Below are 17,646 nucleotides of genomic sequence, written 5' to 3'. Positions count from 1 at the left end.
GCTATAATAACCTTTAAATTAAAACATGGGTATACTTCATTTGCATGGCAAACCTTGTCTTTCACGAACAATTTTGTTTTATTCAAATCATGGCCTCCAAGGGAGAAGCATCCCAAATTAAGGTCATTTCAGAGTGAGGGATTAGAATGAGCCATCTCACTTTCATACTTAGCTGTCAAGTGTAAAGAATAACACTGTCTTAGAAATATTCCTGTTCTGGTTTGTTTATGGTATCACAATGTCTAGTGACTATAAACCTTGAAATCATGAAACTACTCACAGCCTGCAATTGAAACTTTATTTCACATCTATTGTTAAATTACACAAAATCAGTGAACGGTTTGTAAAGCTACACCACTGAACAGATGTTTACAGTATGAAATTGTGGGATTTACATGATGATGACAAAAATGTATATTTATAACATTCTCTATATACAGTAATCAGTAGAGACAGAGAAAATGCACTTAATCTCTGCAAACCATGCACACCACAGCAAGAACACTTGTTTTTTCTGTAATGAGCTTTTCCACTGGCTCAGACTTCGTCCTGCTTTTCAACACTGTCAGTTTTTAAGAGCAATCATTCTCAATTAAAACTAAAATTACTGAAATACCATAGTGATCTACAGAATATTTCAAGAACACAATGTACACCAAATAAGTTCATTCTAAAATACTTTGACTTCAAGATGTGCTTTTAAAAATTCCTTCCAGTTTTTTTTGTTTTTCTTTTTTCCTTGTTTTTTTTGTTTTTTTTTCTGTTTTGTTTTTTTTATTAGGTATCATCATTCTCAACACTGCAATACCACAAAACAAAAGCTGTAAATATTGTCACAAAGCTCGGAGTCAAGAAAATTCCTTTAGAGACAGATATTCAACTTCTTGTCTACCTTGTGGCCATATTATTACAGATGAAACCAGGTCATGCACTTGGGCAGACTATGACAGATGTGACTTTATGATCATACTTCTAAGCATGTCCATCTTGAAAACATGAATACCATTTCTAGCCACCTTGTTTGATCGAAAGCCAAGGAATTAATGTAAGTTCTTACAGAAGTGTAGCAACAACCATGAGGTGTAAACGTCCAAGCAGTATGATACAACACACTGTGTATGTAATTCTTCCTTTCTTCAATTTGTAATTGAAACCATTAAAATACTATTCACAGATGGAAACTACAAAACTCGTCTTCTCAACTTGTATGTCCCTGACACTTAGCTTTGCTGCAGAGCATTCTTCAGTTTTGATCTTTCACAAACAAAAACCTGGTAGAAGTGTTAACCTCAATTATCAAGAGGCAGCTTTTGGTGTTACTGAGTACCTCTGGCTATCGCAATGATTAGTCTACCATTGTCTTTGAGAAAATTTTTGTTCTTATTATTGTGTACAAATCTGTCACTACAGGAAAAGAATCATGGGCTAGAAATAGCCACCCAAACTGGAAACATTACAATAAACAAAATAAAACGGTTTACATTCAGGTTCAGTTCAATCTGATGAAGAAGAATAACTTCAGCAATATTAAGAGACACATTATCCTGTTTGGGAGTTCTTCTTAAAGGACCTTACTACACAGACATTGATAAGACAATTCTATAGAAAGTCCTGACTTTAGTCCAGGATTAAATACCACAAGAGATTTAGCAACACGCTGTTTAGATGATGAAGAAAATTTCTATACATGGATTCATTTGGAATGAGCACAACTCGGAGAAGCCTTAAAGTGAATGAGAAGCAGCGCCAAAAAGATTGAAACTGTTGAAATTACAGTGCCCAGAAACCATCTGGAAACTGGATCTTTCCATTGCTATTCCATTTGGAAAAAAAGGCTTTGTTAATATGAGATATACCCTGTTTCAAACCTTTTAATCAGCAGAAGGTAGAAAAATTCTAAATTTTAAACATCTGTTAAATTACAAGACATGAATCCCGATCTATTTGAAAAGCCATTATTTTTACATAAACCCACCTACATTTAAGTGAGAAATTGTTTACTTTCTACAATTTGGCAAAATTTATCATCAGTTGTTTTTCTGTTTAAATAGGCTCCTTGTTAAAACAAGGAAATGAACGGTTTTGAGTGTCTTTTAGCTCTGTTCATGTTTTTACTTATGCTTCCCTGCCGGGAGGAGGGTGCTTTCAAGATTGGGTTTTAACAGAGTATCCGGAATCATTTAAAGTCTGTTTCTTAGCCATAAGTTTAAACGGCCACATTTCATGTTTTCTTTGTGTCTCCCATACCTAATTTAAGAACTTCTTAAAATATCTAAACTGCAATTTCTGGTGAGTCTGGTTTGGCTCTTGGATTTCAGAAGCAGTTCATCCCAAAACAGACAATTCGATTACACACTGAGATTTGTTTTACCCACACACAGTATAACACTGAATCAAAAGGCAACTGTAAAGGCAACGTCTACACTTTTCTTTTTTTTTTTTTTTTGAACTTCCAAAATGAAGGAAGCAGGATGTGTTTGGACATTTTCATCTTGTAAGATACACGCCATCTTTTTGGTGATGCTTTGGGAAGCAGTGTGCACAAGCCTTTGAGAGCCAGTTAGCGCCATGTCTCTACGCTCCCTATGTAGTCATTGGTGCCATTGCTGGTGCTATCACTCTGCTCCTGGCCTGAGCCCTGCTTCTGACTTGCCCGGTTCTCCCTCTGGGTCAAATTGGGATTTGAACTCTGAGTTAGATTCTGACTCAGATTCTGAGTCAGGTTCTGATTTGGGTTGGGATTGGGATTCTGACTCAGATTCTGACCTGGACTCTGGCTCTGACCCTGACTCTGACTCTGACTCTGACTCTGACTCTGACTCTGACTCTGACTCTGACTCTGACTCTGACTCTGACTCTGACTCTGACTCTGGAAATGGGTCTGAAGGAACCTTCCCTTCAGAAATTTGCGTTGCTCCTGACGCTTCCGCCTGGCATCCTGATGCTCTTTCTGCCTCATGAACTGATACCTTTGCAGAAAGAGGTCTTTAGCATAGCTGTATAACTCCATATCCAGAAAATTCAGTCCCTCAATACGCTTTTGGATTTCCTCATTAATCTCAACACTAGAGGCCCTAGTGGTATTATACTGGGTAAACGGCGAAATAAAGTTCATGTTGAAGGTCTTCTCAAACAGGTACTGGGTCTTGCGCTGAAACTCAGTGAGGCCAAAGAACGCCATGTGCTTCAGATTGGATTTGGCACTTTCCAGAAGGACTTTGTTTCTTTGCTTTTCAGGCATGACAGAGAGGTTGTAGCATCCCACTAGAGTCAGGTCAGATAGCATGCGAACTTGGCGGTTGTTGGCCAGGTTATAGGGACAGTCCATGAACTCTTTGAGAGGGCATCCAGACCAGTCATCACCGGTGTAGCAGCTGGGCAGTTCTTCAGATGTTGGGGGCCTTCCATCACAGACATGCAGGGATGCTTTCCATGTTGCTCCTCTCTGGACATGTCTCCATTCACTCAGGTACCGTGACACTGGGTCCCGGAGGATGGTGATATAATGGAAGTTCCTATGGATAAAGCATAAAGGACAACAGTCAGAAGTGTGCCTGACATAAGTGCAGTCAGAAAGGTGTGTGGCATAGGTGATGTTCATGTTCACTAAAGAAGACAACAGAGGAATGACAGGGATCTGGTGGTGGCATCTGTCCTGTGAACTATGTCGCTGTCCCCTCTTTATATCCAGCTAGTCTGACCAGATATCTAATTTTCTGACATTGTATCCACAGTAGACATTGTATCCAAAAAAGACTCTGGATAACAACCTTGTCATGTTTTTCGCTACTTTGTTTTCTTCCCAATGATATTATTGGCTCAGAATGCAACCCATTTAATTTCATACTGTAAAACCCTAAATTTTTATAAAACCAATCACAAAATGAAGATTCAATTGAAGCAAATGAATTATGAGGGTGAAATGGAGTTGATAAAGGAGCTAAAATGCCAATGTTTCTTATGAATAACATTTTTCCAATAACATGGTCTAATCTGGTAATGTTACGAAAAGAAAAGAAAAATCACATTAAAATTGTTGGCATGATATTCTCTATTCTAGTTATTGCCAGACTATCATGGCTCATATGTTGGGAAAATGCCATGTAGAGACAGGCAGAGCATTCCAGAGCCCCTAGAAATAAATACAGTGGTTAGTGAAGGACTAAAATAGGCATGTAGCTGCAAGCATCTACTTTCCTTTCAGTCTTTGCTTACACAGTACCATCCCCAGATTCCAATATATCCTTTTTCTTTATTCGCTGAACAGACAAACAGATATAACAACTATAGAAGCTTTGCTGTATGGTTGTATTTCCTTTTGAGTTACAAATAAAGTTCTCTGTATAAACAGCAGTCTAGTAGATATTTGAACTTACTGGCTGATACACTCAAACACATACATAATACATCTACACTGTGGCCCACACCCCAGATACATCAACTTCTGTGTGGTTAGGCATAAAGAGAGAAGTTCTCCCTCAATTGTTCTTCTTGTGAGACATGAATTGACACTCTCATGTAGATAAAGGATGAGGTCATTTCGAGAGTATGTTTGTGGTAGGAAAACAACAATAAATACTGAGAATTCATATTTCTTAAAGGAAACTTGGGGAATGGCTTGCAACTTTTCTAATTTTGTCATTTTCATTTGAAGGAATTATGTATGTTCTCTGATAAGGAACCAGAAAGGACCTTGTCAACTATCTAGCCTATTGAACAAGGCAAGGTTTTTCCTAATTCAGACTCATGGCCTTCTAGCATGCCTCTGTCATGTGGTACCAGTGGTATTTCATTTGCATAGAACAATCTTTGTTGACTAGAGGATGATATTCCTTTCAAGTCTAGTTCAAGTGGAAAGCCAAGCCTACTGGCATTCCCTCTTGCCCTGTACTGCCATAACACTTCTATACTTAGACTTTTTCATACAAAATTATAGTTCCTTATTTGTATCTCTACTTACAGTGTTTTCTAGAATGCAGACTCTGTGTTGTGTTTCTATAATTGTTGTGCCACAAGTTCCAACTTTGCACTTTAGTCTATGTGTCTGATTCAAAACAGAATCTCTGCAGTCCTTTAGCTGCTTATTTAAGGATCCATTTCAAGTATGAGAGATGACAGGGCTAGGGACATACCTCATCACAGAAAAACTCTTGATCATATCACAAATGCCTTATAAATATCACAGGAAGGTATTTTTTATCTTTTTAAATCACCTTATACATTTTCATGGAATAAACAATCATCAGGCACAGAATCTGGGAGTAGGAATGAAGCGTGGGTCAAGAGTATCTCCATTTATCTCTCTGAACCTATTCTAGAACATAACTGATGTTACTGCTGAAATACCATCGATGCCACTAAAATGTATCTCTGCAAGTACCCATTTTTGCAGAGTAGTAAGCAGTTTCTGTTTCTCAGCATCCTTTAGGAATTCAGATAACCACTATATCCATGGATTCCCTCCTCCCACTCTTACTTTTGCTTTTCAGTCATTCCTGTGTTCATTCAGAAGGTATTTATGGAGCCTTTATGCAAACCACAAGGCAAGATTTTAGTGGCAATTACCCTGATTTTAGGGGAAAAAAAAGAAATGTATTTAATCCAGTGACACATTTGGATTAACCTTTTAACCAGTTTTGGCAGTCATACATTGTAATGGGGGCTCCTGGGCAGCGGTGAAGTAGGGGGTAGTTAACCCTCATAATGAAGTCCCCTTTGTGCCTAGCTCACAGCCCTCCCACTCTCATCGTTCTGCTGCTTTAAGTCTATATTGACATCTTTTGGCAAATTTTAGAGTGCATCACAGTGCAAGTTTGTGGCTTTCTCTCCTCCAAGCTTGTCCTTTCAGACCAGATAGAGTCAACCACCAGGATGAGTGTCTGGATCATTATTTTAATAGCACTAACCACACATGAAAAGAGTAAAAAGGCAACAAAGAGGGACTGAGATAATACCCTAAAAGTCCCTCATATAACGGATGTGGGAATCCCATAAGCTTCTGCACCAAATGTCTCCTGTATAAAATGAACACTGGGAGCAGTCTTAATTTCCATACTGTAGGAGAGAGAGAGAGGGAGAGGGAGAGGGAGAGGGAGAGGAGAAGAGAGAGGTGCGTAGATTCAGGTGCCAAAACCTAGAGATTATGTTATTAGCCCTCTCCTTCCAGGGAAAATAGTTTCAGTGACTTAAATGGCCTCAATTGGGAGCAACTAACGCTGCTGAGAATGTTCAGATGGAGTGTACATTGGCCTCTGAACTTACCTTGTGTGATAGAGGTTGGAAAACGAGCAAACATACTACATTGGGGTCCACCATGAGGGCTCAGCTGGCAAAGTGCTTGCCATGCAAGCATGAGGACCTGAGTTCAGATCCTCAGAATCCACATAAAAAGCAAAGTGTAGCAGTATGTGTCTGTATTTGTGGAGGAGGCAGAACCAGGGGGAATTATGGAATGTACTGGACAGCCAGATGAGACCAATCAACGAGATCCAGATTTACTGAGAGACCCTGCCTCAAAAGTCATAAGTATTGACTTCTTGGCACTCATAGACACATGTGCATGGTATCCATATGAACAAACATAAAATAACACCTTGGAGGTTTTTCCAGACTAAGGATCTAGTATGTTTATTGAGTATTCTGACAGAAGAACTAGTAAGGAAATAGCCAATAAGTGACTTGGAGGAAGCCAATACATCCAGAAACATGGATAAGATATATTCTGGGAGTGTGTACTTGGTACCTACTGTGCTCATGTTGTGGATAAAGATGCCAGGGAAGCAGGTAGGGCTATGGCAGAGGAATCTGGGAAACCCAGGACAACATACAGTCTAGCAAATGGAAGGGAGAAACAGAATTTGAGGATAACACCCTCATGACATCTTTAGGCTTGCCTAAAGGAAGAATGAGACAAAGGAAGAAAAGACAGAAGGGCATGAACAATGAATGGCACAGAGGCCTAAAGGAGCCCATTTCATAGAAAAATAGCATCCAGCTGAGGAGACTGGCAGGACATGAAAAGGGACCAGAGGTCAGGGCCTGGTTGAAACAGGACTTAGGTGCCATAGTATGGTATTCATATGCATCTATCACAGAGGTGGTGACAAAAATCAATGGAGAGGGAGAGGGAGCTTAAAGGTGCTCCTTAGGTTTCTGGAGGATAACTTTGAGGATGTGAAGTAAACTTGATGACACATTCCGACAAGCAATCTTGAGTTAGGCATTTCACGGCAGCATTTATGGACCCGAAGCTTCCCTTTATGCTCTGTGGTTGCCCCCTATTCTCTGCTACTTTAAGGTCCTTATCACCCTGTTGTTTACCTCTGAATATATTCCAATTTATTCGAACATGGCCTCTGGGCATGATCTAATGAATGTCAAGATGCAGCAGATTCCCTCATCTTGACACCATTTCTGTTCCTGTGCCCTAAGATCAAATTGCAGTGAGCCTTTTGGAGGCCATCGCAAACCACTAATGTAGCAAACAAAATTTTTCTGGTTTTCACATACACACGACTTATGTATATATGTATGTATGTATGTATGTATGTATGCATTTGTTTGTTTGTTTGTTTATTTCTGTGCATTTGTGCATGACTGCATGCACCTGTGCCAGGTGGATACCATGGTGCCTGTGTGGAAGTCAGAGGACAATTTTCAAGAGGAGGAGGTAGAAGGATACTTGTACCATGTGAGTACTAGGGATCAAATTCATGTCATTAGACTTGGCAGTAAGTGCCTTTACCCACTGAGCTATCTTGCTGGCAGCTCAATAGATGGTGGTCAGCCTTGAACTGCTTTGTGCCACAGAGGCCTACAGGTGCACTGACATTCATTAACCCAGGAAACGGATGAGGAGTTCTGAAATCCAGTCATTCTGGTTGCTGGTGACCTTGCTTAATTTCTTCCTTTTAAAGGAAACCGAATCCTCTCAAAAAGGCATCTGGATTCTGATCATATCCCCCAGTATCGCCAGCATACTTTCTTCTTGTTGGCAATGTCTGCATCCAGGCACTGATTAAAATAGAACAAGATGTTGCAGGTCTGTGATATTTGCTAGAAATCCCCCTTTAGATTGATATAAACCCAACTGGTACTATGAAACAGACTGGTTTAATTTTCAAAGAGCAAGGCATGCTCATCCCCAGGAAAATCATACACAGTTGGTTTCACTCAGTAATAATTGGACGGTATTGTCTTGCCACCAAAGGGGTCACTTAATTAAAATGAACAGGTTTTACATTGTGAAATTGGAGTTATGACTCTCCATCAGATTCCTGGGTTAATGGAATGCCTGTTTGTCATTCAGTGCATGTGTATGCCCATGGTACTTCTAGTGGCGCAAGGCAGCCCACAGCTAGCCACCTCCTATTTCAAGACAGCTGCCCTCCAGGTGGCCTTGGATTAACCCAATCTTGCCTTGTTTCTTCTTGTAGCTTTTGAGATAACTGCAGAATGTGCTTGGAATGCAATATTCTGAGATAAGAAAGAACTGCCTGAAAAAGCCCCAGCCTTCCACTTCTCCTTCGCCTCAGCCTTGCTCCTGTCTTTCCTAAGGAACACAATATCTGGAGTTAGGGAGGAACTGCCCAGACTTTCTTCCTTTACCCTAGAAGTACAATGTTCTTCTACAACTTGTACACAACACCCATTCTCTTCCAGATATAAAACTGAGCGCTGAATTTGGGGGCTTTTACTGTGGTCTAACTGAGGTATACATACTTAATATGTTTTTGAGACAGGATTTCACTAAGATGCTCAAGTTGGTCTGGAACTCACTACATAGTCCAGACTGACCAGGAACTCATGATCGCCCTGCCTCAGTCACACCATCTGCCTCCAGCATGCACATTTGAAAACTTGTGCACCCCAGGTAGATTTCTTGGTCTTTGGAAAACTAGCTGACAACGGATCCTGGCTGCTTTTGGAGTTTGCTGCTAGTTTATGATGAGCAAACTCACTTCACATAATTTGTGTATGGGTATGTTCTGTCTTTTGGCTCACCACACTGTGAGCCTGCTCCACACATACAATGGCCTGTCATTGATAAGACATCATGGAGACAAGAGAAGCCAATGAAAATTCTGTGTAAGTGGGAAACTCAGGGCTCATCTATGATTCCTCTGCCTCAAGAATTGTTTATATCTGAACAATTCCCTATATCTTTCTGATCCCGAATCTTTGTATGTCTTTCAAATCCAATTTTTGTGCTAGTACCCAGGTGGCAGGCCGTTATCCCTTCTCTACTAGACCACTGCTACAGCCACAGCTCAGGCTACCTTTATGCATCCAGTCTCATGCTACTTCCACAACCTCACAAGAAATACCTCTGACCTATCTTTCTGCAGTAAGTCCTTTTTATAATGCACTCTAAAAGGGATAAAAGCCCAGGTCTTCTGCATTACACATAGTCACGAGAAGTCCAACTTTCTTTTTGTCCTGTCTATTCTCCAATGAGCATACCCTTCACTATGTTAACTTCAGGGTATTGACAGTTGAAAAAAAGATGATGTTTTGACAGGTACAACTGGAAGGAGCAGGTAGGATTGGGTTTCAATGGGTGGACTCTAGAATCTCACTAAGCATTCTATAGGTCAAGCATCATAAGATAAAAAATCATTAATCCCCCAAATGGAAACAGTTGAGGAATTCTCTTCTATATATTCTGTGCTCCAAGGATATAAAAATGCTTTTCATTGTTCAAGTTTATCATAGTTAACAATCCTACAAGGATCCTGCCTTTGTATATAGTGCATCCACTCATTCAGATGGCGTCGATTTGTCCTTCATAAGCCATCTTTTAAAAAGACAACAACGACAATCGCTTCAAAACTCAACTCAAAGGTTTTCCTCTCCATGAAACCTTTCAGGACAAAATAAGCTCCCTGCCTCTGTCCTGGTTGTCCTGGGAAGCTCCTATCGGAACATTCACTACAATATGCTATGATTGTCTAGTGATTTTACTGCCTCCCCCTTTGCAGGGTAGAGAATATGTATTGTTTATCAATATCAGCTCCTCTGGGCCTAGCATAATGTCTGACCTAAAGTAAGTGATTAATGAAAGAGTATTGAATGAAGGCAGCTAAAGCAACAAAGCTTGAGGGGTAGGAGGTTAACAAGAAAATGTGTTATCGAAAGCCTTGATATTGAAAAGCCACTAGATGTCACTATTTAGTAGCAGATATACCATTTTGTACCAGTGATGGAGCATTTAAGATCTGGTTATATTCAGCTGCTGTACCTGACTTCTCATGCAGTAAGCCACTTTAAAAGGAAGTTGGGAAGATCACGGATATTAAAATGTAAGCCAGTAAAAAGCAACAACAACAATTTCCTCCTTGTTTTGCTATTTACTTATTCTGCAATAAGAGCCTATGTTGTAAGTTACAGGAACTTGGAATTGTCACAGAAAGAAGAAACCACTGCAGCAGTGAATCATCTCATCCAAGTCCTCCACTTTAGAAGCAAGGGAAGCTGAGGCCCTGAGAGATGTATGGCCTTACCCAGAAGCCACAAGTTGCTGAGAGCCCCTGACATTCAACTGACCTTTAAAGAACTCACTAACCCCAAATAAGGAGAAAGGTTTGGCTGTTGAGAATGGGCACTTCCCCATCATAGGCTCATAGCTAGGAGTGTTTTTGTGCCTATCACTTATGAATTAAGAAATGGAGACATTGACTCCATTTCTTAATGAGAGGAACAACATAAACCAAGGTCATTTCTCAAGTTATTTTTTTCCGTTCCAGTTCTGAGACAAAACCCCAGAATTTCCAGCTTTGAGAAGAACTGAAAGGAGTGGTTTCAAATGTGAGGACCTAGCACCCCCACCAACGTGCTCTTTGGCAGTGCTTCTCAACCTTCCTATCACTCCAACCCTTTACTAGAGTTCCTTGTGTTGTGGTGACCCCCAACTACATTATTTTTGTTGCTACCTCATAACTGCAATTTTGCTTCTGTTCTAAATCGTAATATAAATATCTGATCTGCAGGATATCTGAAATGTGACCTCAGCGAAAGGGTCATTCTGCCCCCCAGAGGAATCATAACCTACAGGTAAAGAATCACAGCTCTAGGCGCCTTTTGGGTTGTCCACTATTCCAAAACCTGGGTCTCAGGGCTTTGGAGCCTATGTATTAGTGAGCTCTCTTGGCGCTGACACAATGGAGCTGGGAATGTCTGACCTAAGTGTGGTGTCATCAACTAGAAGTCTTTCTAACCAATCGAAGTCCTAAAAGAAATAATGTCCTAGCTTCTTCTGGTTGGAAAATCTCTGTGGATCCTCATTTATGTCAAGAGACATCCAGGAACAACTCCCTGTACAAAGTTCTGAGTATCAAGCTGTAAACATTGGCTTTTCTTGGAGGTTACTGCTTCACAAAAGGCCATCATAAGATTTTTCTACACAGGCCATAGAGAAATAAATATCAAAGCCAGTTTTTTTTTTTATTTAAGTGGAAGAAGGCCAGCAAACTCATAGCAGTTAAGGTCATAGTATTGATCAATAAAAAGTTAATTTAAGAAAGGAAACAGTTTCTTAAGCCAAGTCAATAGGAGCAAAATTTTATTATACCTATAGCTTGCTTGCTTCTGAAATTTTTCCCGAAAGTTCAACCTTTCCACACCTTCCCTTGCTTTTAGAATAATGAAGAGTGATAGAAAAACAGGAATTGTAGTTGGTGGTTCTGAGTAAACTGAACGGACGGTAGGGGGTATACATGTGATTGAGTCATTAATACTGAAAGTCTGGTCCCCATTCTCAGCTAAAACGTTCTAAAGTAAGTGCTTTGATCCTCTCAGTGCACGTAAATAACAGAATCCAAGCAACCAGGATGACTTTCAGTTCAAACAACATTAATATGTAAGCCTAGGCTAAATAAAAGTGCAGTAAATTGAATTAAAAGCAAATACGCCTCTGATGGGACTAGCAGTTGCTGTTTGAATTGATTTTGTTGTGTGCCTCATATATTGGCAGTCCCCAAAGAGGAGTTCCATAAGTGCTGTGATCAGCAGTGGCAGCAGCCTCATTAAAGAAGAGTGGGGCTTCGCAAGGGGACTACTTTGAAGCGGGTGGACGCTCATTCAGATGTTCTGGTTTTGGTACATTTGCCACAACAGTCTTGTGGCTTCGTAGTCAAGCTTCTTCTAGTGAAAGGAGTGAGCCATCACGTTTGCAGATAGTGAGCTACACAGAGCATTGATACCCATGATTTCATTTCATTGTCTTCCCAGCACTGGAAGTCTCAAATGATGTGGATGTTGAACCTCTACTTTACCCTTTCAAGTTAATACTCTGGGCTCATCATTTGGCTTGGTTCACCCAGGAATCCAATTGGGACAGGACCAATTCTTAGGGACTCACAGAGCTACAGGATGACCAAAACTTACTATGGTTACTCACGGGAGCCATCTATTGAACAAAAAACTAATAGGTTGAAGGTCTCATTCCCACCAAATAAGTTATGTTGTTTTTGTCAAAGATGGAACTCACATCTTATAGTTATCCAAGATTAAAATGCAGCCTAGGCATGCATTGTACTATACTATTTATGTTGGTATAGCACACTCTATGACACCTAGACAACAACAAATACTCTTAATGGCAGATGTCTCAAGACATTTCCCAGTCTTTAAGAAACATATGGCTGTGTTCTGCTCTTCTTGGAGAGGTTTTAGCTGTTCTTTATCCAAGAGAATAGTTCTCTGTGTATAAAGTAACATTTTAACAAATTGATCTCGCATCTCTGGCTAACTAGCAGTGGACCTATCTACCTGTGATAGGGGAAACCTCATCAGAACACAAATGCCCTTCACTAAAACTGAAGTGTGGTGATATCTTTTACAGAGCAAACAATCATTCAACTTTTTTCATTTCTGGAGAAGAAAGACTTCTAATATGTCTAAATTCAAATTCAGGATGGCATTCTTCACATAATCCGTCATGGGGGTATTAACACTTTTAAAAAGTAATTCCCCTCTTTCCCAAAGCCCCACAGGTTCCATAAAGTACATCAATCTAAAGGATTTTGCAACCAGTGAGGAAACAGGTTTTTTTTTAACAAGACATGAAATTCCAAGCTTTATGACCCATGCTCACCAGTCTTTACCCAGAATCTACTCAATTGCTTGGCATCATGAAAAGCTTTGCAGCTTACACCACCTCCCCACCACCTCTACTTTTTATTCTAAAATTATGGTGTGAGTTGTGGCTCATTGATACCAAGTGTTTTTGAGGTGGAGAGAACTTTTAGAGAAAGCCCTCTTTAGTGTGTACATGAGGTAGACCAGGGCAGTAGCAGAGAGCATGAGGGATATAATTTCTCTAAGTCACATGCAGACTAGTTTGTCAATTTATTAACAAACTCAGGCTACCCAACTTCCCTCTCAGGAACCCCTTCCCACCTATAAAGCTTTTCTCAGAATTCTATTATTTTTATGTAACATTTCATGCCAACCTGCCATACTCCTTAGAGTAGGCATCTGATACTAGTGATAGGAAATGGATCTATTCTTTCTTCCAATGCCATAATGGGTAGTTGGGAGTACAGAGTGTAAATCTCACATCCATGGTATAAGAAGCAGGCAAGGAATCTTCTAAGCAACCTCTCTGTGATTGCTATGGTTTATATCTCACTCTTCAGATGATGTTTCCTATAATCTTTTGACCTGGAAATCCAATGTTTCTTCCCTGTCTTTTGATTGGCCAACACAAAATGTAGACTGCAACGTACTCTGTGTTTCAACTAGGAAATAATACAACTGATACCTCAGTGACTTCTGATTCAGGAACCTATACATATATGGGGAGAACAGAAGGTCCTTTGACCTTTGAAGCTGAGGGACTTAAAAGATAATACTCAGAAAGTATTAGCTACTAGTATTGCTGCTGGAGTTGTTACATAGATGAGGATATTCAGCCATAAGGTTCAAGTCAGCCATCCTTCAAAATCACAGAGCCAGATCCTGTTTATCTGACAGTTATATAGAAGCCCTGAGCCCAAACTCTTGTACACAGCTTCAGTTGCCATAGACCAGGAACAAAACCAGCCTGTTGAGGGAAAGGACACCTGAGATAGGAATCAGTTGGTTATGACAGGTTATTAAATGACTGGAACTAACACCACAAGTTTTGTGGCCCCACTATGAACCCTTAGGAGTAGGATCCAAGCCTTTCAGAGCTACAGGGCCTTGGGGTTGGAATATGTATGTATGTATGTATGTATGTATGTATGTATGTACGTACGTATGTATGTATACCAGTCTAACTCTAACTCAAGCCTTTAATAGTCTGTTCTCTTTGCCATATCCAACTTGTGAAGAAGCCTGGGCTTATTGTGCCCAGGGTTGATTTTAAATTGCAGAGACGCGTGAAGTCACTTCTTTCAGGACCACCAGGCACAGAATCAAGTCACGGCCCTTTCACATGGGAAGTGGTCAATAAATATTATTTAGTGCAATTTTAAACTGGCTGCAGTCAGTCCCACTCACTCACCCAGGGCCTGCTGTATACACGCTGTCATGCAGGCAGGCACCTCCTCCAGGGTTCTTTTGCAGAAATCATTAGAGGAAACCTAGTCAGGAAAAATACTTCCTCTCAACAATGTGCTCATTTCCAGAACAGCGCAGGGGGGAAAGTTTCTCCTAAATGAAGGCTTCTTGTGCCCAGGGTTGATTTTAAATGAGTTCCAGTATTGTTTTAAGGTGCTGAGAAAAATGAAGTGCAAACTTTGGCTTTAGTGGGGGAGATACAGACCTTCTTAACCATTTCAACTGGAAAGAATTAGAACTGTTCAGAATCTCAAGAGCGGGAGGGGTCATGCAGCCTCTCCATGGAGAGAGTTTTTTAAGTTATTCCAGCTACCAAAGGAACACATGCTAAAGAACACAGCTATACTGCATATATGTGCAAATCAACATTAGTATAGTAACACGGTCTTCATGGTAACAATACAAAGAAAGAAAACCTGTTAGTCTGCCATCCAACCTTTTTACCTAAGAATCCAACAGCAAACTGGTGTGAATACAGGAGGGGAGAGGGACTGAATATGTCCAGCTCCTGCTTTGGCGGATGCTATCTTTAAAGTTAGGTTAGTGTGGGAAGCCTGTAAGAGGGCTGTCTGATCTGTATAGTAGAGATTATCTTTTATGTAGATAAAGGAGCATGGACAGCCATGTTCCACTTTTAAGGTAAAAAAGGAGATGCCTGTCATAATTGGTGGGACAGTATTGGGAAGCCAAGGGCTGAGTGCCCTCACCATCACCTTCCCGTTCATAATATGCTAATGCTGGTAGCAATTCAACATCAAACTGAAATGTCTGGAATCCTAGAGAAAGACATTTCAGGCCCAACACATTTCACATTGAGTAAATTTATAGTGCATGAAATCTAACACCAGTGTATACTGTAAAATATAAATCATGGGTTGTGTGTGTGTGTGTGTGTGTGTGTGTGTGTGAGAGAGAGAGAGAGAGAGAGAGAGAGAGAGAGAGAGAGAGAGAGAGAGCATGTAAAATCCCACAATTTTTGACAGAGTAGAAAGTTTAAAAACTGACAAGTTATAAACCCCATCCTGCGTAAAGCGGAGCATCACTTTGTAGAAAAGTTGCAGGGCCATGCTATTTTGTTGTGCTGTGGAGCAGTTCTCTCAGGGGATTGCCTAGAATGTTCCACATACCAGTCTCTACGGACTCATCTGTGCTCTGTAGATAGTGCAAGCTATGTCTTGTATGTAGAACTGACCATCTGATTAAAGGCAGAAGCCATCCCTAGGTGTAGATGACCAATCTGTATTTTGCTCAGAATCTTAATAGGCCTCTTACAGGCTACTTAGTCCAAGTACTTGAGCAATAAGATGTCAAGACCCTGAGGACCTGCCAAGGTTGCATATTCAGTCTGTGACAGAACTATAATCCCCAACCAAGTCTCCAACTCCTTGCTCAGATTTTAAAATTTTAAATTATTTATTATTACAATTACTACTACTACTCTACTATTTAGATATCATGATCATGTCACTGGCAAACAGAAATCAGCTTTGCACAAAGACAGGTGGTCCTCTGCTGGGTGGGAGTTCACTTCTTTTCACTGCTTGATCTCAGAGCCATAAAAGAGGCTCATAGCCAATGGAGAGAAATGTCTGATCCTGAGTTCTCAGCTTAAGGCAAATACTAGAGGGAACACTCTCCTTGTGATTTTTTTTTCATTCAATACTGACAAACTGACCATGAATGGGAAGAAGCTGCATTCACTGCTGTAATATTTGTTCCACTTACAGGGCAGGGCTTCCTTTCCTCACATTGTCTTTCTTACTAGACTTGAGGTTCATTCTCAGAGATGGTGACTGAAAGTGGATTGGAGGCCACAGATGATTATTCTGGATCGCATCCTCTTGCCTGAATTGGTGGTCCACAAAGACTGGATGAAGAAAATCTACTGCTATTAGTCTGCTAAGAGTACAGAGGGAGGTGTAAAGGAAGAGAGGGAGTGACAAAGGGATGGAGGGAGGGCAATGAGGCCCAGTGATCTGGTTAATAAACATTGGACATTTCTTTGATTATTCAGTCTTTAGGAATACTACAGGATGCCATACTTGAGCAATAGTTGATGAACTATCTACCAGGAAACCTTGCAATTTCCCAGGATGATCTTCTCTTACCTGCTCTACCCATTAGAATTCATGGGCTCTGAGTCCAAACCAGGCAAACCTTGCTCTTCCACCACCAGCCTGCCTCTGGCTACAGTACCTTACCTCTCCTGGCCCCAATGCCAGCCCTTCCCCAGCAGCAGAGAATGTAACAATCATAATGCCACCTGAAAGGGATGTGGGGTGGGGGAAAGGCTGTTTCTTTCCCAGTTCTCACCGAGGCCTGAAATCCTCTACCTGTAGTTGATGTTTCTTCTTGTCATGTACTGTCAGCAGGTCAGTAGCTGCTCAGATAGGTGACATTCGCCATCTCTTTTCCCAGATCTTCACATTAGTTGAGCCTTCCTATCTGGTCTTCTCTCTGTCTCTCTGCCACCTCTCTCCCTTTTTTGTTTAAATTGCTCAAAACCTCAGGTGTGGGAGGAAAAGAATTAATACCTTTGACCTATTTAACAGCCCCAGAGAATTTATGTGAGAAAGCAGCATCCCTAATGTCCGGCTCGGTTAGTGCAGAGAGTTCAGGCAGTGCTACCGAGAGGGCCAGAGGCCTTCCTTGAGCCCCGGCTGCAGGTAGCTGGTTACTGTGTACAGAGAAGGGCCACCTTGATAGTCATCACCAAGACACCTTTTCCTTTTTGCTCAAAGAAAGCAAAGGAATTCAAAATGAGGCCATTTGGTGACAGTTTGATCAAATCCCTCCCCCTCTCCTTTTCAGAATCATGAATCAGTCATGAACACAGTAAGTTAAAGCAAGATTTGATTTCCCTAGGGCTATTTTTGAAGTTCCGTTGTTCCCCTTTCCCACCTCCTTCCATGTAACATTCATGAGTCAAGGTGAGGGGAGAACACACCAACCTTCACCTTTGAAGTGGAAACAATGTACTGACAGTTGATATATGGGCAGGTAGGCTGTGGAGAGGCTGGGGTTGCGGCACTTCAGCATACCAAGCTCTGTTCAGGTGATGAAGGCATTTCTGCTGAGGTGCGCCACTAGAAAACTTGGTAT

General features: G+C 40.9%; 1 protein-coding gene across 2 annotated transcripts in view; it reads right to left on the bottom strand.

The window, feature by feature from the left end:
• Positions 1–284: 284 nt before the first annotated feature.
• The window catches only part of Hs6st2 (heparan sulfate 6-O-sulfotransferase 2), a 273,301-nt gene continuing 255,939 nt past the window's right edge, over positions 285–17,646 (bottom strand). For both annotated transcript variants that reach the window (XM_028764988.1, XM_028764989.1), the window contains one exon: positions 285–3,515. In XM_028764988.1, the coding sequence (XP_028620821.1) occupies positions 2,561–3,515 (955 nt within the window). In that variant the 3' untranslated portion in view covers positions 285–2,560. The remainder of the gene's footprint in view (positions 3,516–17,646) is intronic.

The sequence above is a fragment of the Grammomys surdaster genome, unplaced genomic scaffold (genome assembly GCF_004785775.1).
Source record: "Grammomys surdaster isolate TR1022 unplaced genomic scaffold, NIH_TR_1.0 147, whole genome shotgun sequence".
Lineage (NCBI taxonomy): Eukaryota > Metazoa > Chordata > Mammalia > Rodentia > Muridae > Grammomys > Grammomys surdaster.
This window is presented reverse-complemented; position numbering and strand designations above follow the sequence as displayed.